Source organism: Peromyscus leucopus, chromosome 3, assembly GCF_004664715.2.
Source record: "Peromyscus leucopus breed LL Stock chromosome 3, UCI_PerLeu_2.1, whole genome shotgun sequence".
In the NCBI taxonomy this organism is placed as follows: domain Eukaryota; kingdom Metazoa; phylum Chordata; class Mammalia; order Rodentia; family Cricetidae; genus Peromyscus; species Peromyscus leucopus.
The window spans coordinates 49,970,479-49,995,256 of NC_051065.1; the positions used below are offsets into that span (position 1 = coordinate 49,970,479).

General features: G+C 46.9%; 1 protein-coding gene across 3 annotated transcripts in view; it reads left to right on the forward strand.

Moving 5' to 3' along the window:
• The window catches only part of Atp6v0a4 (ATPase H+ transporting V0 subunit a4), an 87,524-nt gene that overhangs the window by 27,965 nt on the left and 34,781 nt on the right, over positions 1-24,778 (forward strand). The window contains exons 1-9 of one of the 3 annotated variants that reach the window (XM_037203645.1): positions 10,449-10,639; positions 13,174-13,307; positions 14,400-14,478; positions 14,755-14,849; positions 18,719-18,844; positions 19,424-19,518; positions 20,805-20,931; positions 23,440-23,522; positions 24,272-24,365. In XM_037203645.1, the coding sequence (XP_037059540.1) occupies positions 13,191-13,307; positions 14,400-14,478; positions 14,755-14,849; positions 18,719-18,844; positions 19,424-19,518; positions 20,805-20,931; positions 23,440-23,522; positions 24,272-24,365 (816 nt within the window). In that variant the 5' untranslated portion in view covers positions 10,449-10,639; positions 13,174-13,190. Of the gene's footprint in view, positions 1-10,448; positions 10,640-13,173; positions 13,308-14,399; positions 14,479-14,754; positions 14,850-18,718; positions 18,845-19,423; positions 19,519-20,804; positions 20,932-23,439; positions 23,523-24,271; positions 24,366-24,778 lie in introns of those variants that run through there. The other 2 variants (XM_037203644.1, XM_037203646.1) reach the window with 2 other exon arrangements.

The window sequence follows — 24,778 nt, forward strand, 5'->3', positions numbered from 1 at the left end:
TTTTCCGAGGGCCAGTCTCCCATGGATTGATCTTGTGTAGCTGAATTTGTGCGTGTGGCCAACATCCTTCGAATCCTGGTACACCAGGGCAGAGAACACAGGAGCCTTCTCTGCACAGGGATACTGCCAGTGGAGCGCCCAGCTTAAGAGTCATTTTATGGAAGGTCCTCAGGCCATTCAAGTGCCTCCCCAGAGACCTGCGAGGGCTGGTGTTAAGTGGCTTCAGTTGACAGTGTGGCACTGGTGTCCAGCATTCAGTGTCCAAAACAGCGTTACTTCCGATTTAGCCCTCTGAGAGTTCTTTCCCTCAAGACCTCACAGCAGATTTCACCGTTGTTTTCCTCCGATGCACTGAGTTGGGGATTTTTGAGAGTCTATACAAATGTATGGATAGAGCTGGCCAGGTTTGGTGGTGCGGGTCTGTAATTGGGAAAGCCGAGAGCCAGGAGGAATCCAAGTTCAAGTTCAGCCTGTGCGACTTAGTGAGATCCTGCCTTGAAAAAGTACAAAGGGGGGCTGGGGTGTGACCGAGGAGCAGAGTGCTGGGTTCCATCCCTGGCACTGGAAAAAAGGCATTAATTTTAATATATAGGAGTGTGTTTAATGATTGGCAGGAGGACTGCCTACTCTTTTTTTGTTGTTGTTGTTGTTTTTCGAGGCAGGGTTTCTCTGTGTAGCCCTGGCTGTCCTGGAACTCACCCTGGAGACCACCACTACCTGGGTTTTTATTTTTGTTTTCCTATAAAAAAAATAATTAAAGAAACAAAAGTGAGCAAGGCCTGATGTCGCACGCCTTTGATCCCAGCACTTGAGAGACAGAGGAAGGAGGATCTCTGTGAGTTCAAGGCCAACATAGTGAGTTCTTGGACAGCCAGGAATACCCAGAGATTCTGCTTCAACAAAACAAAACAAAAAGAAAGAAACAAGAATGTACTATTCACAGTCCAAGTTGGCTTTGGATTTTTCACTCCCATTCTGCCTTCCCAGTGCTGTATTAGAGATACACACACACAGACACACACACACAGACACACACACACACACACACACACACACACACACACACACACACACACACCAACTCCCAGAGCAATGCTTTGAATTTTGTGTTTTCCAAAGACTGACTTGGACTAAAAGTCTATTTCTCTCTTTCTGGCGACTCACTGGAAACCCCTTTGGAGACCTGGGCTCTGTCTGTTTCATGTTTTCCCTCTCTCTTGAGAGCAGCAGGACAGACTTGAGGTTTACTTTGGTTTGGGGTGAGGTAGACTGGCTTTGCTAACCCTTGCCCTGCTCTGACTTTCTGTGTGTCAGCAGAGGTAGGAATGAGCTCAGCCTGGCAGCTCTGGGGAAATTTAAATGATAAGGTCTCACGATTCAAAGGGACTGTCTTAAGTGCATGCAACGGGACAGGAAAAAGTACAAGTCTTCATTTTCTAGATGGACTGTGCACCCAGGACACACGGAATCAAGCATCCCTTCCCTTGACCAAGAATAAAATTATCTCAGTTCCTTTTCTGTTGCTGTGTTAAGACACTATGACCACCGGGCGGCAGTGGTGCACGCCTTTAATTCCAGCACTCAGGAGGCAGAGGCAGGCTGATCTCTGTGAGTTCGAGGCCAGCCTGGACTACAGAGTGAGTTCCAGAACAGGCTCTAAAGCTACACAGAGAAACCCTGTCTCGAAAGAAAAACAAAACAAAAAAGAAGAAGAAGAAGAAGAAGAAGAAGAAGAAGAAGAAGAAGAAGAAGAAGAAGAAGAAGAAGAAGAAGACACCATGACCTAGGCAACTTATAGAAGAAGCATTAGATTGGGGCCTACAGTTCCAGAGGGATGGGAGTCCATGACCATCCTGGCAGGGAGCATGGCACTGGAGCAGCAGCTGGCAGCTCACATCTGATCCACACACAGGAGGCAGAGAGAGAGCTGGGACTGTGGGAAGCTTTTGATTCCTCACCATGACACACCTCCTTGAACAAAGCCACACCTCCTAATCCTTCCCAAATATTTCCACCAACTGAGACAAAGTACTGAAACATATGAGCCTATTTTAAGGCACCGCAGACCTCTTCCACGAGGTCTCATATTCTCTTCAGCTATTGCCCAGTCCCTCCTGTTTTCCACAGCTGCATCTTTTGATAGACACGCCTGTAACTGCTCGTCTATCTTTTCTTCCTCTGTCACGGACTTCTTGACTCCATACTTCCTACTCTGATTCTGCTCTCTCCAATCCATGATGTAAGGCTCACTGTGGCCCCGGAAAACCCCACCTTCTTAATGATTCCTGCGATACTTCCTCCGCTGGTATGTTTATTCTTAGGACCATCCTCTGTCTTTTTAGTGTCTGTTGTCTCTGCCCAGCTTTAAAGCTTTTGATCTCTCTAAGGTTCGGTCCTGGGGCTCCAGGGCTTACTGCTGTATTATGGAGTGGACTGTGTCCCCACCCTCTAATTTGGTTGTTGAAGTCTTCACCTCTGGTAGCTCAGAAGGTGGTCTTCTGTGGAAGTGGGGTCTCTGCAGAGGCAATCATTCGAGTTTCTATTGGAGCAGCAGATGTACTTGCATGGTGTCCTTATGAAAGGATTCTGACACAGAAACCCACAGATAAAGATGAAGGCAGAGATTAGAGTGATAGGTCTGTAAGACAAGAACAACCAAGGACTTCCATGCACCACTGGAGTCAGACACAAACCTGGAACAGTCGTCCCCATGGTCCTCAGGGGACTAAGACTTTCGGTTATTAATCTCCAGAACTGTGAACTAGAACATTTCTTTATTCATGTGTGCACACATGTGCACACAAACTCAAGAGTGGTGCCTGTGTGGAGACCAGAGGACAACTTTCAGAAGTCAGTTCTCTGCATTTACTCAGGAGAGCCAGCTCAGGTCACCAGCCTTTTGGGTTGTCTAGTTTTTGTGGCAAGTGCTTTCATCCTGTCAGATTCTATGTTTCTCTTTCTTTCCCTCCTTCCCTCCCTTATCTTTTTTGTTTGTTTGATTTTCAAGACAGAGTTTCTCTGTGTAGCCTTGTCTGTAGACCAGGCTGGCCTCGAACTCACAGACATATCCACTTGCCTCTGCCTCCCAAATGCTGGGATTAAAGATGTGCGCCACCACTCGGCCACTGCTGTTGCTGCTGCTGCTTCTCCTCTGTTGAGGAGTATTGTTTTAAGGTGTGTTACTTTTGTTTATGTTGCATTTGTTTAACTCTGTGAAGCTGTGTTACTGTGCCTGTCTAAAATGCCTGATGGCCTAATAAAGAACTGAATGACCAATAGCTAGGCAGGAGAAAGGATAGGTGGGGCTGGCAGGCAGAGAGGATAAGTAGAAAGAGAAATCTGGGGAGAGAGTGAGAAGTAGCCAGAGAAAGAGAAGGACATCAGGGGCCAGCCATTCAGCCACACAGCAAGCCACAGAGTAAGAAATAATGGAAGGTGTACAGAAATAGAGAAAGGTAAATGCCCAAAGGCAAAAGGTAGGTGGGCTAATTCAAGAAAAGCTGGCAAGAAACAAGCCAAGCTAAAGCTGGGTATTTATAAGTAAGAGTAAGCCTCCATGTGTGATTTATTTGGGAGCTAGGTGGCAAAACAGCCAACAACAGTCCTCCTTTCTTCTTCTCCTTCTTTCTTCTCCTTTTTAAAATGCTGCCTCTTTATGTACTCCTGGCTATCCTGGAATTCACTATGTAGACCAGGCTAGGAGGATGGCCTCTGACTCACCGAGATCCCCATGCCTCTACTCCTCAAATGCTGGGGTTACAGATGTGTGCCATCACACCTGGCCACTTGTTTCTGTTTCTTGAGTCACTGGGTTTTTAGGACATTGCTGTGGAGTTCCTGCTAACTAATTATCTTCTCCTCTTGCCCCAGAGTTCCCCAGTGTTTCTATCACTGAGCCTTTGTACTGTTAAATATCAAGATGAGGAGCAAGTCAGATGGCTCCTTTCCCCATTCCTTTCCAGCATCATCCTAGAAGTCCAGGACAATGCAATACCACAGGAAAGAAAAGGCGAAGTTATTGGAAAGGGAGAAATAAAACTATCATTGTTGACAAGTGACTTACTTGTCTATGAAGAAAACATGAAAGAATAAATAATAAGAATTATTTGTAGACAAATTTCTAAACGGTCTTATTAGATAAAAAAAACATGGAGCCAGACATAGGGGTGAAAACCTGAGAGAGACCAGAGTAATGGGAACAGTCATATGCTAACCTCATCTCACCAACTCCGCAACTTCCAAAAGGCGAGCTACTTCCTGTCTACCCATGCCTATATGCCTTGCTGTTCTGCCATTTGATTTGCAAATACATCTGTCCAACTATATCACTTCCTCTTCCTTCCCAGCTGTGTCACTTCCTGTCTGACTGTAAAGACCTCCAGACCTCCATAGTTAACTAGTGTTGGAATTTAAGGCATGTGTCCAGCTCTGTTCCCAGTGTGGCCTTGAACTCACATAGATCCAGACAGATCCCTGCCTCCCAAGTGATAGGATTAAAGGCGTGTGCTAACATTGCATGACTTTTGTGTTTACTCATAATGGCTGGCTTTTTCCTCCGATCTCCAGGCAAGCTTTACTTATTAGAGCACAAATAAAATATTACCACAATTATTGGAATGGAACATTTTCATATGCAAATCCTTTTCCTCCATTCCATCCTTAGGTTCCACCAGAAGACATTTCAGCAGCAAGGCCTCCAGTATACCTTCACGGTCCTACCTTAGAGTGTATCCTCTCTCCATCCTTTGGTTGCAGTTTAGTCTGCTGAGATCTTGATCACCTTTCCCTTCCACAAATGTCACCCTAGTGTATCATACTGGCGACATCATGCTGGTTTAATCTAGTGAGCAGGAAGCAGCAAACTATTACAGACTTATGGATAAGACATTTGCATATCAGAAGATGCTCAATGAGTCCAGCTGCAATGTAAAGGTCCACTTTTGAGCGTTCCAGAGGTGTATGCATTTCAGGATTGACCTTTTATGGGGAAGGCTAGGCTGCTTCGTCTGGTCCCTCTTATAACTAAGAATGGGGCATGATGCTTAGTGGGCCTCTTTACATAGAGACGGTATTTTCCTCATTTGGAATTCTTTAGTCCTTTTGCCAAATGGACTGAAAAGCTCCTGTGGTTTTGTTGTTGTTTGTTTGTTTTTCGAGACAGGGTTTCTCGGTATAGCCCGGGCTGTCCTAGAACTCGCTCTGGCTCCGTAGACCAGGCTGGCCTCCATCTCACAGAGATCTGCCTGCTGGGATTAAAGGCGTGTGCCAGCACTGCCCAGCAAGCTCCTGGTTTTAAGTGGGGCCCGAATAAAAGATGGTTCAGGCTGCTGGGCTGCTGCTCTGCTACTTGAGTCATGTGATTTGGAAGAGTCACGAGGATCTGAACGGTCAGTAGCTGCTAGAGAGTTATTTGGAACTTGGGAAGGTACCCAAAGGGGAGCTATGGTGGAGGGTCTTGGGATTGAGGGGCAAACCCTGCCATTATCTACAGAAAAAGTGCTTTCCTTTAGAGAAACAGCCTTTGGCCTGCTCCCGGGCCTTAGCAGACACTGAAGCCTGCTCTTGGTCCATAAGATACCAGTTACTGCCCATCATGAACTGTGTGTTATCTGATCAAGCAAATTGTAAAGTTCGCTCACACACAGACTCCACTGTCAGGTGGAAGCAGTGAACTGACCTTAGCAAGCATTGAAGACTAGTAGGTTACAGGATGAGGGAGCGACCCTGAGCCTATAGTTCCCACTCAGGATACACTGCCTTCTCTGTCCAGTGTGTGTGTATGTGTGTGTGTGTGTGTGTGCGCGCGCGCATGCGCGCGCGCAAGTGCACATGTGACCTCATGGCAAACTCTCCACGACCCATGGACAAAGTAAGAGAAGGTATGTACTTGCTTTAGAGATGGTTCTGCAAGGTGTGCAGACATCACCTTAAAATGGACAGGTACCAGGCAAAGCCTCTCTCTGGGACATCCTTGGAGGGCAGCCATGAAGGCAATTCTCATTGGAGAGAAATTCGGACAGTTTGTCTGGCTGTGCATCTTGCTTGGCAGAAGAAATGGCTCTATATGGACTATATTATATGTACTATATGCTATGGACTATATTATATGGACTATATGCTATGGACTATATTATATGGACTATATGCTATGGACTATATGCTATGGCAGGTTGGGCTGGATGGTCAGGGGGGTGGAAGGAATATCATTTTAAATTGATGATGACCAGCACTCGGGAGGCGGAGCAGGAGGATCCCTGTGAATTCAAGGCCATCCTGCTCTACATAGAGAGTTCCAGGACAGCCAGGGCTACATAGCAAGACCCTGTCTCAGCAAACAAACAAACAAAAACATCCCCCCCCAAAAAAAAAAAACAACCAAAACCAGCAAAAAATTGACAAGGAAATCTGGGGAAGAGGTAAATTGGCCTCTCTGAATTGGGGAGCAGGGAGGGGAGAAGTACATGAAGATATTCATCTCATACACGACTGCTCACCCAAGGGTGACTTCAGCATAGGAGAGAGAGAGAGAGAGAGAGAGAGAGAGAGAGAGAGAGAGAGAGAGAGAGAGAGAGAGAGAGTGTGTGTGTGTGTGTGTGTGTGTGTGTTTGACAAGGCCTTGCTTTGTAGCCCAGACAGGCTTGGAACTCTTAAAATCTTTTTTTTAAAAATAATTTATTAATTTTTATTTTATGTGCATTGATATTTTGCCTGAATATATATCTGAGGGTGTGGGAACCCCTGGAACTGGAATTACAGACAGTTGTGAGCTGCCATGTGGGTCCTGGGAACTGAACCTAGGTCCTCTGGAAGAGCAGTCAGTGCTCTTAACCTCCGAACCATCTCTCCAGCCCAGGCTTGGAACTCTTAATTCCCCCATTACTACCTCCCAAATGCTGGGATTCTAAGTGGGCACTGCCATGTCTGCCCAACAAACTGACTCTTTTTACTCTTGCAAGCCTCATTTTAAGTGGCGCCTCCTGAGAGGCCCCCTCCCTGAGCTCTGACCTAACTATCTCTTCCATTCTCTGGAGCTGGCCATTCTCACACTGCATTTTCTACAACCTGAAGTGTCCTGCTAATTTAACACTCCAAGGGTGGTGGCATCAGCCTTCAGGACTCCTCACGTGGAGTTCAGCCTGCATCTGTTCTCTTTTGCAAATTCTGACCTCAGTTTTGGGACTTTGTTCCACTGAGTTTGGACTTATGGATATTTCTGTCCTGGAGGGGTAGAAGGGTGTCTTAGTTGCTTTTCTACTGCTGTGAAGAGACACCATGACCAATGCAACTTATAAAGGAAAGCATTTAATTCGGGGCTCATGGTTCCGTAGGGTTAGTTCATGACCATCATGGCAGGGAGTGTGACGGCAGGCAGGCAGGCGTGGTGCTGGAGAAGTAGCTGAGAGCTCACATCTGATCCCCAGGCACAAGTCAGAGAGAGAGAGAGAGAGAGAGAGAGAGAGAGAGAGAGAGAGAGAGAGAGAGAGAGAGAGAGAGAGCTAACTGGGAACGGCGTGGGCTTTTGAAACCTCACAGCTCACCCCCAGTAATACACCTCTTCCAACAAGGACACACCTCCAAACCTGTCCCAAACAGGTCCACCAAGTGGGGACATTCTTATTCAACCCAGCACAGAGGGCATGGTCAAGTTCTGTCTCTCAAGCTTCAGTGTCCATTTCCCAGACCTCAGAATGAGTTTTGTTCCCTCTGAGTCCTGGCCTCCACTGCTTCCAGTTAGAAACCACAGCTTCTTCTCAGCCTTCCCAAGCCTTCCACACTCTGTCCTCCCTGCCGCCTCCTGAAATGAAGTTCCATTTGTCATGGTTCTTAAAAAAATGCTGCTAATTGGACCATGCATGGGCATCATGGGACTGACTGGCTAAATATTCACATCTCAAATATTCTACTGGTTTCATTTCTGTGACTGTGGGGAAAAAAACAACAATACAAACACTGACAAAACAACAACAACAACAACAGAACCAAAGAAACAAAAACCATAGAGGTAGAAATGATTTCTTGTGCTTACACTTCCAAGTTCTTCTCTATCATTTTGGGGATGTCAAGGCAGGAACTCAAGCAGCTGGTCATAACACATCCACAGTTAAGAGCAAAAATAGAATAAATGCACCCTTGCTTTCTTTCATCTAGCTTTCTCCTGTCTTATATAAGATTCTCTGCCTAGGGAATGGTACCACCCACAATGGACTAGGTCTCCTACATCAATGAGACACCCTCTGACATGCCCACAGGGAACTTGATCTAAATAATTTTTCATTAACTTACTTTGTGAGAACCAAAGGTTCTTTTGTTGTTGTTGGCTGTTTTTTTTTTTTTTTTTTTTTTTTGAGACAGGGACTCTCTGTGTAACAGCTCTGGCTGTCTTGGAACTCACTTTATAGACCAGGCTGGCTTCTAACTCACAGAGATCCTCCTGCCTCTGCCTCCCGAGTGCTGGGATTAAAGGAGTACAGCCCAAAGTTACATTTTAAGTTTTAATTACTATGCCTTAGAGATCCACAAAACAAAATGCCTCTGATTTGCAAGGCCTTGCCCAAGGACAGATAGTTCCTGAAATGCTGGAGGATATTGTTTATGGGAGATAACAAGCCACATGTTTTCACTCCCCTAAACAAGTTTGTTTGACCTATCTGCAACGGATATGCTTGATCATATGTGGGTGGGAGGTACATGGGCAGGAAATATGTCATGCTGTACCCTTGCCCCAGATTGGATATAGTCAGGAGGTATGCAGACAGGAAGCACATCAGGATGTATGCTTGCCCTCATGGAAAATGCAGTGTATTATGGGTTTTGCCTTCTCAAGCCTCTGCAAACCTTGATTCAGGATCATTTCCTGGGAACACGAGTATAGACCTGGCCGAGCCAATCCTCCTGGCCAGTATTTAATTAAAGCTTACTTTAAATTTGACTTTAAATTGTGGTAATGGTCTTATTTTTGACTGGTGGGATTAACAACTTACAACTGATTCTAGGCTGTGTCAAGTTGACAGTTAAAGCCAGTGCAGACATCCCTGGCAGGGTATTTTATGTGAAAGAATTATCGCTGAATTTGAGGAGTGATCATGACTTTGTGTGTGTGTGTCTCTCTCTATGAAGGAATCTTTATCTTTTATAAGTATACACCATTGGGGGTGGGGATTTAGCTCAGTGGTAGAGTGCTTGCCTAGCAAGCTCAAGGCCCTAGATTCAGTCCTCAGTTCTGGGGAAAAAAAAAAAAAGTATACAACATGTTGACAATATTTTGAAAGAAATTATATGTATATGGTATTAGCTTCAAAGTATTAATAATTAGAGGAGAGTGGAGTTTAGATGACACAAAATTCAAGTTGGAGTGGAGTGACATGTATCTGGAAGGTCCTTGTACTAACAGGTCTTTCTACTCTGACAGATATTGAAATGTTTTCCATAGGAAACAGTGGGAAATGAGCTGGGGATGTGAGCTGGGGATGTATCTCAGATAGCAGAGTGCCTATTTAGTATTCCTGAAGTCCTGGGTTCAGTCCCCATCACCATATAAACTAGGGGTGGTGGCACACACCTGTAATCCCAGCATGGGGTGGGGTGGGGCAGGAGGGTCAGAAATTCTCCTAGATAGTAAGTTCAAGGCCAGCCTGGGCTATATGAGGCCCTGTCTCAAACAACACACACACACACACACACACACACACACACACACTGTAAAATGGATAAAAACAACAACTAAAAACCACCTCCCATTTGAGGACCCAGTGGGTACATTTTACAGGGACCCTGGGTGGGTACACACCCACCTGGAAAAGCTGTTCTGGAAAGTTCATTCATATCAAGGCAGGCAGGTGGCTGTTGCAGTGGAAGCCTCTGAGCCCAGGAAACTCTCTGACTGGCTCTATTCGTCTCATCACTCTGCAAAATAAATGTCAGCACTCCTAACTTGGCCGATTGGGAAGCTGGACTTCTCATGCTGGGTTTTTCTATGGCTTCACCTGTCTCTTTGCCTTTAGAAATACAGTGTCTGGGAAAGTACTTAAGAGGGTGGTGAATGAGATACTTTGTTCTCTTCCAAAACTACTTCCTAATGTTATTTCATTCTTACTGTTTTGTGTAGTGTTGGGATCAAACCCAGGGCCTCCTACGTGCTAGGCATGTGCTCTACCAGTAAGCCACACCCCAGCCTCATTCTTGAGACTGAAGGAGTGTTTTGATTCGTGTAGGAGCTGAACTAGCCTGCTGTCTTCCTGGCCTTTCTAAGGCCCCCGGGAGCCCTTGTCCCCAACCTCAGTTCCCTGAGAGGCAAGTTACCCCCCTAGAGAACTCCGTTCTTTGCTTGGCAGTGGGGACTCAGGGTTGTCGCTGAGGGCGGGGCCCAGGTGGGGCCCGGGTGGAGCAGGGCTGGCCGGTGTGGCAGGTTTGAGCTCACCTACGGCAGGATGTGTTGATACAACAGAGTGGCCTCTGGAGAGGGAGCTGGGACAGTGTGGAGGGGGAGAGGCTAGGCAGCCTCCCTGCCACCCGGGCCACTTGAAAGCCACAACTGACTGTGGCTGCTGCTGCTGCCGCTGCCTCGGCTGCCGCTGGGCACTGCCTGCTCCAGGAATTGGGCAGTGGGTCCCCACTCAGAATCAGCTCCAAAGAAACTCAGGTGAGACAGGTCTTTGCATTGCGCTTTTTGGTCTGCGTGAAGCTAATGTCTTACGGTTCTGTGGACACGTTGCCTTGGTTATCAGACAGAAGAGTGAAAACCAAAAAAACTTTGATTCATTTTGGTGCCCAAAGGCAAAGTGTAGCTCCAGTTGGTGGATTTCTGGGGCACAGGGTAAGGAAAAGAAGTAAGTCGGGACATCATTTTTTGACAATTACTTTGTGATTAATGTTGAGCTCGCTCTATGCTAAACTGATGGGATAGTCCCAGCCTCAGGACTTTGCTGGCTCGTGGAGATACGGGGCACTTGTTAAGCAAGTCACTGACTGATAATCTGGCAGCAGACGGGAGGCAGGATAGTCAGGAAGGTTTGCTGGAAGAATGGAGGGATGATGGGGGTGTTGGATGGATGGTGCAGAGGAAAGATTGAGATCCCAGACTCAGCTGGGGAGCATGAGCAAAGGCCCTGGGGTAGGTGCAGGATCACGGAGAAGGTAAGTACATGTGTGTGAGAGGGGAGTGAAGACAGATGAAGTGGAGAAGACAGAGGCCACATGGGAGGCCTTCTCTCAGCCTGCTCACGGGCTTTAGACTTTATCCTGCTGGGGTGACAGGCCCAGGGGCTGGCAGGTTGTGGTTCTGCCAAGTGTTAGGATGTGAAATCTGTGCTAGAGGACAGCTGCTTTTCTAGGTTGATTTGAAGGGGAATGATGGAGGAAAGCAATGGGGACCCTTTGGGGACTCCTGTGGGAAACCAGTTTGTCGTGGACAGGCCCCCATCCCCTGCCCGCACTCACATGGACTCAGCATCTTGGCCTTTTTTCTTAACCTGGGAAAGTGCCCTCCCCTCCCCCTCACAATCAGAAAAGAAGGTGTCTTGGTGGTGGTCTAGGGACACAGATTGTGTGTGAGGGGGCCGTGTTTAGAACAGGTATAACCCTCTAGATTCTCCAGGCCCAAAGGTGTCAGCCTGGGAGGCCTGGACATGGAGTCCAGGAGGAAGAGAGTGGGGGGGGGGGTCTCTCGTGGATGGAACCGGGGGAAGGGTCAAGGGTTAGCAAGCCATGGAGGAGAGGGATCCTGATCCCCCAGGATCTGGAGTTGAGTCTAGAGCTGTTCAGTGAAGTCAGGAAGGGATCTGCGGCCCCAGCCCTGGGGGGGGGGGGGGTCACATGGAAACAAGAATAGAGGACTGTGTGCCAGACACAGAGAAAAGGAGGCTGAGGACCTTAGGGCTGGAGTCCTGGACCTACAAACCAGAGGAGTTTCGTGGCTTGGGTTATGTGGTAAGATGAGGTAGCAGTGACGGGCAATGAGACAGAAAGTTGACAGGAAGGGCAGTTTCTGCGTGTGTGTGTGTGTGTGTGTGTGTGTGTGTGTGCACTCATGTGTGTTGTGGGGACCTTCCTGGGTCTGATGTGTTATTTAGTGAAAACTTTGGGGCTCATTGAACCCCTTTGCAAGTCTGTTCTCTCTCTTTCTCTCTATGTATGTATGTATGTATGTATGTATGTACATATGTATGTATGTATGTATGTATGTATGCCTTTTATTGTTGGTGGCGGTTTTTGTCTTTCAAGATAAGGTTTCTCTATGTAGCCCTGGCTCTGTAGACCAGGCTAGCCTTGAACTCAGAGATCCACCTGCCTCTGTCTCCCTAGTGCTGGAATTAAAGTGCTACAGCCCCCGGCTCTCTCCCTCTACTTTGTGGTGTCTGGGATTGAACTAAATCAGGCCGGATGGCAAGCGCCTTTCTCCACTAAGCAATCTCCTGGGCCGTGATGAATGATTGGAGGTGGGGGAATGTTGAGTCACAAACATCACACACCACACTTTGGAATGCATTGTCCCTGAGCATCGGGAAGGCTCCTTACGGTGTACACCGAGGTTGGAAAGCAGCTGTGTGAGCCAGGGCCATGGCTCCTTTTCTCTGCTTCACACCTGACCAGCTTTGGATGATGTCTCATCATCCAGCCTTATCTGAAATGCTTGGCACCAGAACTTTTAGATTTCCATATTTACAACACACACACACACACACACACACACACACACACACACACACACTACACTATCTTGGATGTGGGATCCAAGTCTACATGCAAAACTCATCCATGTTTCACTTATACATTATGTACACACAGCTGGAGGGACATTTGCACCTTTTTTTTTTTTTTCCCCACAGCACATGTGTTGTAGCTGTGACCTAGCAGGTAAGGCTGGAGGGAGGGGACGGGGCGCTGTTTCCTTCCATGGCATCAGATTGGTGCTTCCAAGTTTCAGCTTGGGGTTATTTGGGTTTGTTGATGTTGGTTTATTTCCTTGTCTTTGTCTGTGTGTCTGTGTATGTGTGAGTGATGTCGTGGCCACTGGGGATTGAACTAGACTGTGTTCACTGAACATATATGCCATGTCCGTACCCTTATCACTGAGCTATATCCCAGCTCTGATTTTTTTAAATCCTAACTTGGATCATGCTAAGATTGTTATATATTTATTACCTTCAATCTCTCCCTCTCTCTTTTTTCCTTCAGATTAAGGCTGGGCCAACATGGCATCTGTGTTTCGAAGCGAGGAGATGCGTTTATCCCAAGTGTTTCTCCAGGTGGAGGCTGCATATTGCTGCGTAGCTGAACTGGGAGAGCTTGGCTTGGTTCAGTTCAAAGATGTAGGTGCTGCATTCTTTGGAGATAAGAGGAAGGTGGGGGTGGCAATAGATAGATAGCCCTTGCACAATGCTTCTGGGTAATCAACAAAACATTGTGCTGGAAGAGGGGCCCAGAGCTAGGATGGGTGGAATTCCATGGCTCTGACCTTCCGGCTAAGATGTCTCCTGACCCTCAGCTGCTCCTCCCATGCCTTCTCTGGGAATGTTTTGAAGCTGTAGTTTAATGGCTGTGTGTTTCAATTTTTGCATAGCATCTCCACATGCTGGATCTAGGCAGTGAATACAGAATTACCAGTTTTCAAAATAACACAGAGTCTATTTTCTCTGACTAGAGGCAATGCATCCTGGAGTCGGCAGTTGCTTCTGACATGGGTTACCGTACAGACACTCTAGGGATGGGCTAACTGGAATGTCGCTTCTCATGGGCCATTTATATCTTTGCCAAGCTTTTACTGAGTCCTATTTGGAAAATCAGTCTTTTATTTCCTCACCAAGGTGAAAGTCAAACTTCTGCTCCCTCATAGGAGGCCTGGATTTTGTTCTTTGCATTGCTAGTTAGCACAGCACCTGACCAAAGGCCAGTCCTCACTAACAGTTTTTTAAAGATCTTACATTTTTATCGTGAGTAGGTTGTGTGTCTGTGTGTGTGTGTGTGTGTGAGTGCAGGTGCTCATGAGGCCAGAGGCATTGGGTCCTCTGCAGCTGGAGCTCCCCGTGGCTGTGAGCTGCCTGACTTGGCTGCTGGAAACCTAACTGGAAGAACAGCAAGTGCGCTTAACCACTGAGCCCCTCTCTCTAGGCCTAACATTTATTAGGCTAGGCTGACGGAGCGTTCCCCACAGTGAAAGCTGAATTCTCGTTGATGATCGGGAGGCACTCTGCAGACTGTACAGTGCTCAAGGTCCCCTCATACTCCTGACCCCACTGAGGAGTATGGGAATGGAGGGTGCGACTTGCCTGTGACTCACATGTCTTGTGCACAGCCATATTTATTCCTAACACATTCCTAGCAACAATCCCCTCCTCCAGAAGGTACTGCAGTGATGAAGACGCTGGATCCCTAACGTACGCCTGTGGTTCCCCTTTCCTCAGCTAAATGCAAATGTGAACAGCTTCCAGAGGAAGTTTGTGAATGAAGTCCGAAGGTGCGAGTCACTGGAGCGCATCCTCCGTAAGTCCCTTTCCCCTCCCTGCCTAACGTGAACCAAAAGAGGGAACTAGTTTGTGGAACTCAGTTACCATGCTTGCTTGGCACAGCACGCTGCCATGCATCGTAATGCTTTCTGAGGTGATCCCCAAGGCAGAGGGGATGGGAGGTTGGAGGCTGGACCCAGCTGCGGGGCAGGAGCTAGAGCAACCCCGAGAGCTCAGCTGGCCGGAGGCACCTGTTCTGCTGGACCCCCACTTCCATGTCCAGGAAGTCACCATCACCTGTGCTGTCCTTCAGGTTTTCTGGAAGATGAGATGCAGAACGAGATTCTAATCCAGATGCCTGAGAAGGAGCCAGAAACTCCTCTTCCCCGAGAAATGATCGTCCTGGAGGTAAGAGCCTCACTTGACCATCTCCCCAGCTGAGGATCCTTTACATGTGAGCAAGTAGGTGATAGTTCCTTTTTGGGGTTACTTTGTGTAACCCCAGATATATGCCGACTTGACACAAGCTAGAGTCGTCTGAGAGGAGGGAGCCTCACTTGAGAAAATGCCTCTGTAAGACTGGGCTGTAGGCAAGCCTGTAGAGCATCTTCTTAATTAGTGATGGATGTGGGAGGGTCCAGCCCATTGTGAGTGGTGCCATCCCTGGGCTGGTGGTCCTGGGTTTTATAAGAAAGCAGACTGAGCAAGCCATGGGAACAAGCCAGTAAGCAGTGCCCTTCCAGGGCCTCTGCATCAGCTCCTGCCTCCAGTCCTGTTTGAGTTCTTGCCTTGAGTCCCTCAGTGATGAACTATGTCGTGGAACTGTAAGCTGAAATGAACCCTTCCCTCCCTGGGTTACTTTTGGTCCTGGTGTTTCATCACAGCAAAAGAAGCCCTAGCTAAGACTCTACCCTAGGAAAATCTCAGGGTCCAACTTCAGGGCCTCTTAGGCCGATGGCGGGGGAGCTGTTTTCCTTTCTCAACACAGCTCTGAGCAAGCTCACCCCATTCTGAAGAAAGATTTCTTTTGTGCGCGGCAGTTTCTCACAGGCAGTGAAGTCTTACCTATGCAGTGCCATAGGACAGGTGGGATGGGATGTGTTCCAGGTATGTGCCTGGCACAAAAAGGTTTGTGAACTGGCTCTTTTCAGCTTAAAAAAAGTTCACCCAGCTGGACTCGGTGTGACATGATTGGTTTAATTGACTGTTCTGTAAAATCTTCAGCTGTGCCAAGACAGGCAAATTCCAAGTCTCACCGCTTCGAATTTAAAATATTTAGTTTTGTCTGACTTTATACATTTGTTTTCAGGGGGCGGAGGGCAAGGGAACATTGTTATGGACACCCTTTCTTTTTAAAGAAAGGGGTATTGATTTTATATGCATGAGTGTTTGCATGTATGTATGTGCACCATGTGTGTGCCTGGTGCCTATGGAGGACAGAGGCCTTCGGATCACTTGGAACTGGAATTACAGTCGGTTGTAAGTCACCATGTGGGTGCTGGGAACTGAACCCGGGTCCTACACAAGAGCAACAAATGTTGTTAACCAGTGAGCCATCTCTCCAGCCCCTGGATAGCCTTTCTGATGGTTTATTTTTAAATCTCTTTCTGGTAAGCGTGTCTTTTGGATAGATTTAAACATATTGAGAGTGACAGTCCTTTTATTTTATTTATTTATGGTTTGTTATTTTGGGGGGATTGGAGTCTCCTAAGCGGATCTCAAAGTTGACCACATAACAGAAGATGACCTGGAGTTGCAGCGCCCCCTGCCTCCACCTCCAGGTCTAGCATGGCAGAGACTCACTAGTCATGGTTCCTGACTCCACTCTTTAGGTTACCACCCATCACGTGACTGGAGACTGGGGAGATGGCTCCGTTGTTAAGGTGCTTGCTGCAAAAACACAGGGACCTGAGTTTGAGTCCCCATCATCCACATTTAAAAAAAAAAAAAAAAGCGAGTCAGTGCTCTTGACCATGGAGCCGTCTCACGGCCCGCTTCTTGTCTTAACTTTTAAGATACCATGTTGCTACCGAAGTCAATTCATTTCTATAGTTGCAGTGTTTTGTTTTTTTTTTTTAGTTTTTCGAGACAGGGTTTCTCTGTGGAGCTTTGCGCTTTTCCTGGATCTCTCTCTGTAGACCAGGCTGGCCTCGAACTCACAAAGATCCCCCTGCCTCTGCCTCCTAAGTGCTGGGATTAAAGGCGTGCGCCACCACCGCCCGGCTAGTTGCAGTGTTTTTGCTAATATGCTTTCTCTATTGAATTAAAATTTTTACTTTATGTGTGTGATTGTTTTGCCTGCATATATATCTGCACCATGTGAGTATCTGGTGCCTGTGGAGGTCAGAAGAGAGCATCATGTCTCTTGGGATGGAGTTACTGATGGTTGTGAGCCTTCATGTGGGTGCTTGGAACTGAGCTCTGGTCCCCTGCAAGAGCAGTAAATGCTCTTCACCACTGAGCTGCCTCTCTAGTCCTCTCTGTTGTATTTTTTTTTCCCAAGACAGGGTTTCTCTGTGTAGCCTTGGTTGTCCTGGAACTCAGTCTGTAGATCAGGTTGACCTAGAACTCACAGAGATCCACCTACCTCTGTCTCCCGAGTGCTGGGATTAAAGGCATGAGCCACCACTGCCCGGCTCTCCATTGTATTTTAAAGGTCTTTTTAGATAAGTGACCTTCCAGGTTTTTACATTAGTTGTTAAATTTCCTTCCCTCCCTCCCTCCCTCCCTCCCTCCCTCCCTCCCTCCCTCCCTCCCTCCCTTGACAGGGTCTCTCCATTATACAGCTCTGGCTGTCTTGGAACTCACTATGTAGACCAGACTGGCCTTGAACTCCCAGAGATCCACCTACTTCTACCTCTTTCTTTTTTTTTTTTTTTTTTTTTTTTTTGTTTTTTGAGACAGGGTTTCTCTGTGTAGCTTTGCGCCTTTCCTGGAACTCACTTGGTAGCCCAGGCTGGCCTCGAACTCATAGAGATCCGCCTGCCTCTGCCTCCCAGTGCTGGGACTAAAGGCGTGCACCACCACCACCACCACCACCACCACCACCACCACCACCACCACCGCCGCCCGGCTACTTCTACCTCTTGAGTGCTAGAATTCATGGTGTGAAAACACCATGCCTGGCTGTTAAATTTCAATATTAAATTTGCAAATTGTGCCTAGAATGTATTAGATCTCATCTATTGGGTTTTGAATTTGAATAGCTATTTTTTTTTCACTTTCCAGATTTCTAATAGTTATCTTTTTATGTCTACCTGATTTTAAATTACTACATTTATTTATGCCTCTCAGTGAGTGTGCGTGTGTGCACGTGTGCACATGCTGTGATGTGCATGTAGAAGTCAGAGGACCACTTGTCGGAGCTGGTTCTCCCGTTCACTATGTGGGGCCTAGGGATGGGACTTGGGCTGTCAGGCTTGGCAGCAACTGCCTTCACCTGCCGAGCCAGCTTGCTGGTCCCCTACCTGCTTTGTTAAATTGTTGTTTAACCAATCATTATTTTCTTATTTGTGAAGGTCACCCTCTCTTGCCTCTTTGAACATTCTTAAAAAAAAAATGAAAAGTTGTTTTTCCAGACTGTTCTATGGAAGGTGATTTAACACATGTGATTGTGTGTGTGTGTGTGTGTGTGTGTGTGTGTCCTGATTTGCTGGTGATTTTTCCCATCAGGTTTCATCACAAGCTTTATTCTTTTATGTTTGTGCTCATTGGGGATTTTTTATATAAATAAATTTTTATATTAAATAAATTGTGAATTTTTTTTTGGATCACTTCTGCCTTCCTGCCTTTTTCCCTCACCTTTCTCTTTTCTCTTGTCCCCATTTGGCTCTTCAGATCTATGTAGAACTGGGGAGTGGGAGGAGGTTGGGGGAGGAGAGAACACTTTTTTTTTTTTTTTTTTTTTTTTTACAATTTAACCATCATTACAGTGTGTTTGGGGCAGAATGAATTCCTAATGTGTAAAATTACTTTATTTTACCTTTTGGGGGTTCCAAAAGGTGGACAAGACACAATGGCTTCCTCATGAGCTGTCTTCCATCCCTCAGAGTGCTTTTGAATTGTCCCTGTCAGAGGATGACACTCTGGACAGTGTCCCTCTGGCTTTTGCTACATTCTACAGGAATACTTAATTTATAGCTGACTGGAGCACTCAGCTTCAACTGCATTTTGACATGGGGACCGCCTCTTTTGATGTCTAGTTATCAGTTATGGTTAATGTGTAGAATAAACGTCACAGCACATTTAACCCGGCTTATTTTTCCTCCCTGGCACAGAGTACTCTAGAGAAACTGGAAGGGGAGCTGCAGGAAGCCAACCAGAACCAGCAGGCTCTGAAGAAGAGCTTCTTGGAACTGACAGAACTCAAATACCTCCTAAAGAAAACCCAGGACTTTTTTGAGGTATTTTTTTGGGGTGGGGTGGGGTTGATAAAGGGTTCTTTCCTCAGAGCCCCAAGTTTCTATTTTGAAGACTGGCTGGTCTGGGCTATAAATGAAGTACTTTGTTTCTTGGCCTGTAGCCAGGCCATCAGTGAAGGGGGGGGGCACACAGGCCATCAGTGAAGGGGGGGGTATTCCAGCAGCGACACTGGTTCAAGTGAATTTAAAAAGATGATGGTGCCGAGGCCAGGCATGGGGGTGCACGCCCTCAGTCCCAGCACTGGGGGGTAGAGGTGGGCCTGGTCTATAGACCAAGTTCTAGGCCAGTCAGGGTGATATAGTGAGACCCTGTCTCAATAGGAAACAAAAGTATGGCCCAAGAGAAGGGGGGCCCGAACAAGGGAGGATGGGGTTTGAGCTGACTCAGGCTTGGGGTGGGAAGGTTTGGGGGGTTTTGTCCTGACAAGGAGCTCTTTGCTTGTTCACTTCTGTTAATGTCTGTGGAAGATTAAAGCTTCCTTGGAAACAAGCAGAGCCTGAGGTCTGGGTGCTTCTAAGGAGCCCGGTGTTTAATGACAGGGCTGGCATTTTGTCTTTCAGACAGAAACCAACTTAGCTGATGATTTCTTTGTTGAAGACACTTCAGGTCTCTTGGAGTTAAGAGCCATACCTGCCTTCATGACTGGGAAGTTGGGGTGAGTATAACTCCATGTCCTAAGAGTTGGGTGTGGGTAGGTTCCTGGTCCTTCATGCTGGTATTTGATAAATCTCCCTGACTGATGAATCAGTGAGTGAAGAACTCCTGGGTGTGGAACTATTGCCTGTGAATGAATACCAGGCTTCCTTCCTTCCCCACAGGGATAGAGCCAGGGGTAATCTACAAGGCTGTGGGGTGAGCAGGGAGTGCCCCTTCTTCATGATTATATTCGTGGCTTCAGCTTGGAGAGTACACCTGTGTACATGGATCCCATGTGGGGCAAATGTGGGTTCATTATTTGTTTGTGACTCTTTCCGAGCTTTGTTCCAAAGCTAGGAGGTAGGTATGTTTTCCCCCACATGTGTTTGATAAAATACATTTGAAGTTTACAAATGTCATTAAAAATGACAGAGTTGAGCAGGCAAATCAACCCTAAATGGTAGAAATATGACATGCGATACTCATTAAAATATGTAGTAATACAAAATGGGATTACATTCAGTGTTTATGTGAGATTGATGAAGTTTAAAACATTTGTGAATAATGTGGCTAGAGGTCCCTAATTTTTTTATTCACTAGATATTTGTGAGCCTATTGAAATTTGAAATGGAGCTGGCTGTGGTGGTACACGCCTTTCATCCCAGCACTTTGGAGGCCGAGGCAGGTGGATCTCTATGAGTTCCAGGCTAGCTTGGTCTATGTAGCGAGCTCCAGGTCAGAAATACATAGAGAAATCCTTTCTCAAACAAAACAAAACAACAACAAAAAAAAATTTCAAAATGGGGAAAAAAGACAATATTTATATAAATATTTTACCTGGAGGTAATAAAAGATCAATGTAATTGTAATAAACCATTGAAAATTACATTTTGAAGACCATGTTAGACGTTTAAGCTGGCGGTTACCTAAGTACCAGGGTGCTGTAAAACAGAGATTCTTGGACACCAGTGAGTGTTTCTTAATACACCGCTCTTTAAAAATAAAGATGTGTAGAGACCATTGAACATTTCCTGACATTGGCTACAACACCATAAGACTGGTCTATTATATATGTATATATTTATAAGTATATAAGTATGTATAGTATTAGAGTATTATATAACATTATAGAATGTTATTATAGTATAGATGGAATAACAGTGATTAAGGACACAGAGTATTGAAGAAAACAGACCATCCAACAAGATGGGGCAGGTTGGAGCTGGGCTATGTGGGTTGTGAGCAGCTCCCATCATCCCCCCCTCCAGGCCCTGTGCCTCAGTGGCGTCCTTTCCTACCATCTAGGTTCACAGCTGGCGTGATACACAGGGAGAGGATGGCTTCCTTCGAGAGGCTTCTGTGGAGAGTTTGCCGGGGAAACGTGTACTTGAAGTTCAGCGAGATGGACACACTTCTGGAGGATCCCGTGACGGTGGGTGGTCCAGGCCTCCAGAAAGGGATCTGGGGGCTTCCTGGAGTCCATAGCACTAAAGACACCTCTCTCTCACAACCAGCCAGTATGTTTCCTCTCATGTCTCCTCTCTTCTCTCGTTCCCTTTCCTTTCCCCTTTCTCTTTTCTCCTTATTTCACCCCACCACCCACCTTTTAAACAATACATTTGAAGGGTCCACCTAAGGACCAGTTCTTAACACCTTATAGTTGGTTCACTCTTCAGAGTGTGTGGGTATCTTGTTTCTAGAAACTTACTATACAAGAACCACGAGAGGCCACCGCTGTTTTCATCGCAAGTGCCCGCAGAGCTGATTGGAGTCTGTTTCTCAAGCTTCAATGTGCTTACAGGTTGCAGAGTCACCTGGGATCTAGCTGGGCTGGGGTGGAGCCTGAGGGTCTGCAGTTTTTACAGCCTCCCAGATGATGCTGATAAGATAGATGGATGCTGGCTGCCTACAGCCCTTCCAGTGAGAAGGCTCTTCCCTGAAAACTACTGTTTGTTGCTGTTAATCCCACAAGCGAATTGCTTTCCTCCACCCTCCCAATTAATGTGTAAACCCACTTGTCCTTTGTGTCCCAGAAGCCAAAAGTCTCTAATCTTCCAGATTAGATGCTAAAACCATTAATCTTAAATTTCATTTGATTGAAAAAAGTCATAGTTGAAATAAAATAGAAAATAAGTTAAAAAAAAAAAAACCACACATATATATATCACCCAGGGTTTTCCCAGGGTGAGGCTTACTCATTACATCTGGGATGTGCTGACCCCAATGACCCCATAATTTGTGATAGTGGGGAACAGTGTTGTGTTCTTTCCTGTGAATAATTTTAAAATGTACAAAGCACACTCTTCAGTAAGTACACCAGTATATTCTAACATCTTCTTGTATTGCTTCTCTCTAACCATAGGCAGTTATAATTTTATACAGAAATGACTTTTCTGCTTTTTGGTTTAAAATAATAAAATTTCTTTCTTTTTTTTTTTTAATTAAATTTTTTCTTACTTATTTATAGGTTTACAGTGTTCTGCCTGCATGTGTCCCTGCAGGCCAGAAGAGGGCACCATTACAGGTGGTTGTGAGCCACCATGTAGGGGCTGGAGAGATGGTTCAGGGGTTAAGAGCACTGACCTCTGAACTCAGGACCTCTGGAAGAGCAGTCAGTGCTCTTAACCCCTGAGCCATCTCTCCAGCCCCTAAGAAGAGAATTTCTACCCATAATCCTGTGCATCCTTTAGTCTTGTTATTTGTATGTGTGGTTTTTGTTTTTGATCAAGTCTCAAATTGTCCATGTGGCAGAGGCGGGTGGAAAGCCCTCATCTCTCCTGCCTGCAGTGCCCAAGTGCTGGGATCGCAGGCATGGTCCAACCATGCCCGGTTTCTATGGTTACTTTAAATTGTGACATTGAATTGTCCCTTTACAATCACGTTTTGACATGTAGTCATCCTGGTGGGAGAGTATTTATAAAGGGAATGTCTGGAGAAAGATGATCATTGACATGGAGGGTCACTCAGCAGGTGCCAGAAGTCAGAATGGATCCCTGATTCTAGTGGATCTAGAGTCTAGATGACCTCAAAGATTCCAAAAAGGACCAGACAGCTGCCATGGGTAGAGGATATTTGGAAATTGTGTGAAGCAGGTGTTTCGAGAAATCTTGAAACATCCCCAACCTGTTCTATGAGCAACTGCCAGAGTGATCATATATATCATTTCCTTCCTTCCTTCCTTCCTTCCTTCCTTCCTTCCTTCCTTCCTTCCTCCCTCCTCCCTCCCTCCCTCCCTCCCTCCCTCCCTCCCTCCCTCCCTTCCTTCCTTCCTTCCTTGTTTTTTGAGACAAGGCTTACTCTGTGAAAGAGTCCTGGCTGTCCTGGAACTCACTCTGTAGTCCAGGCTGGCCTCGAACTCACAGAGATCCACCTGCCTCTGCCTCCCGAGTGCTGGGATTAAAGGTGTGCGCCACCACTGCCCAGCTTGTTCCTTTAAGACAGGGTCTCACCACTTAGTCCCGACTGGCCTGAAACTGGTGACATTCACCTGCCTCTGAGTTCCCCAGAGTGCTGGGATTAAAGGCGTGTGCCACCACACCCAGCCTAAGCAGTGCTCTTAAGGACACCTACTCAGTAGCTGTGTGAATCAAAACTTAGTCACGGCTTTCCCTTTGTTAAGTATCAAACGTAGACTTATTTGTGACATGCAGATGTTTACGGCTGCTTCTGATGCCCAGGCCGGCTGCTGCTGCTCTGAACCTATCCTAGCCCCTCTCAGAGGTGTTTCCTTAGGTGTGAGCACGCTCTTCCCTATGGCGGTGAGAATTCAAAGCCCAGCTGTGGCCTCCATCACCTAGCAAGCAGTGCAGCTGTTACTTCGAGGCCTTCTGTTGTTATAGTTTATGTTCTGCTCAGTGGGAGAGTGTTCACACCACCGTTCCGTCCCCAGCACTGGGGAAGGAAGGAAGGAAGAAATGTAATTTCCCCCCTCATATTCCAGAAAGAAGAAATTAAAAAGAACATATTCATCATATTTTATCAAGGAGAACAGCTCAGGCTGAAAATCAAGAAGATCTGTGACGGGTGAGAGAGAGTGCCATGCTCTGTCGTGGTGATCGGGGTCGGGATGGGGTAAAGAGCTGTGCCGAGCAGAAGGACGTGCTGGACGGCTAGGGCCGTAGAATAACTTTCCGAAGACCGTTTTAAGATGATGCTGGAAGTGCAACCGACTGTCAAGAGTTGTGAGAATGCAAACAGGGAGGGGGGAACTAACGAAGGTAACACAAAGCAGACACAACCTTTTCAGGTTAGAGCTCGTTCTTCTCTCGCTGCTCTTGTTGAGCGGGCAGACTGGGGCTGGAGCTGGAGCGTGGGGGGAGGGCACCTGCCTGACGTGCTAGAGGCCCTGAAAAAGAATAAACAGAAGAGGAGAGATCACCATGGCTCAGCTGTTTCTGTAGAACAGCCTTAATTTTACGTGTGGGGTGGGGGTGGGGGGGTGTTCCTGGGGATTGAGCCGAGGACCTCAACTCATGCTAGGAAAGCACTCTCCCATTGACGTACACCCCCAGGCTGGCCTCGACTTCCCTCTATGGAAGCTTTGAGCTTGTAATCCTCCTGCCTCATCAGCCTTCTAAGTGCTGGGATAATAGGCATGAGGCACCGTGCCCAGCTGTTGTGAATCATTTTCTAACGACTGCACAGGAATCCATTTCAGCAAAGCCTTGGCCATTTGAGCCGTGTCAGTCAGTCCGTGGTGGCCTCGTGGGAAAGGGAATGTGGAAGCCTTTCTGTAGTAACTCGTGTGTGTCCTTTCAATGTGTTAAACACAGGTTTCGCGCCACCATCTACCCCTGCCCGGAGCCTGCAGCCGAGCGCAAAGAGATGCTGGCCAGTGTCAACGTGAGGCTGGAAGACTTGATCACTGTGAGTGAGGGCTTCAGGCCATGAGCTGATGGGGGCCTTTCCTCCCGAGTCCTGTCCCGGGGCCCTGCCTGGAATGTTTGCTTTGCAATTCAGGTTGGAACTGCAGCCGATTGCACAATTAGAAAGCACTGTTCAGTGAGCCGGGACTGCCAATTCGGCATGCCTGTCACACGCTGCTCAGCTTAGAACGGAGCACAGCCCTGGTTTACCTTCAGGTAGCTGCCCTAATCTGATGAAAGGAATCCTTTATGGCCAGCCTTTGCCTGATGAGTCTGCAACCCAGCTAATCGGCTAATCAGCGACGGAGTGGAGCGACCAGTTTGCCCGTACTGAATTGTTGTACTGATTAAGGACTGTGAAAGCTCTGAGTCTGGTTTGTCCTTGTGAGCGCTTGAGGCATCCCAGGTACATTT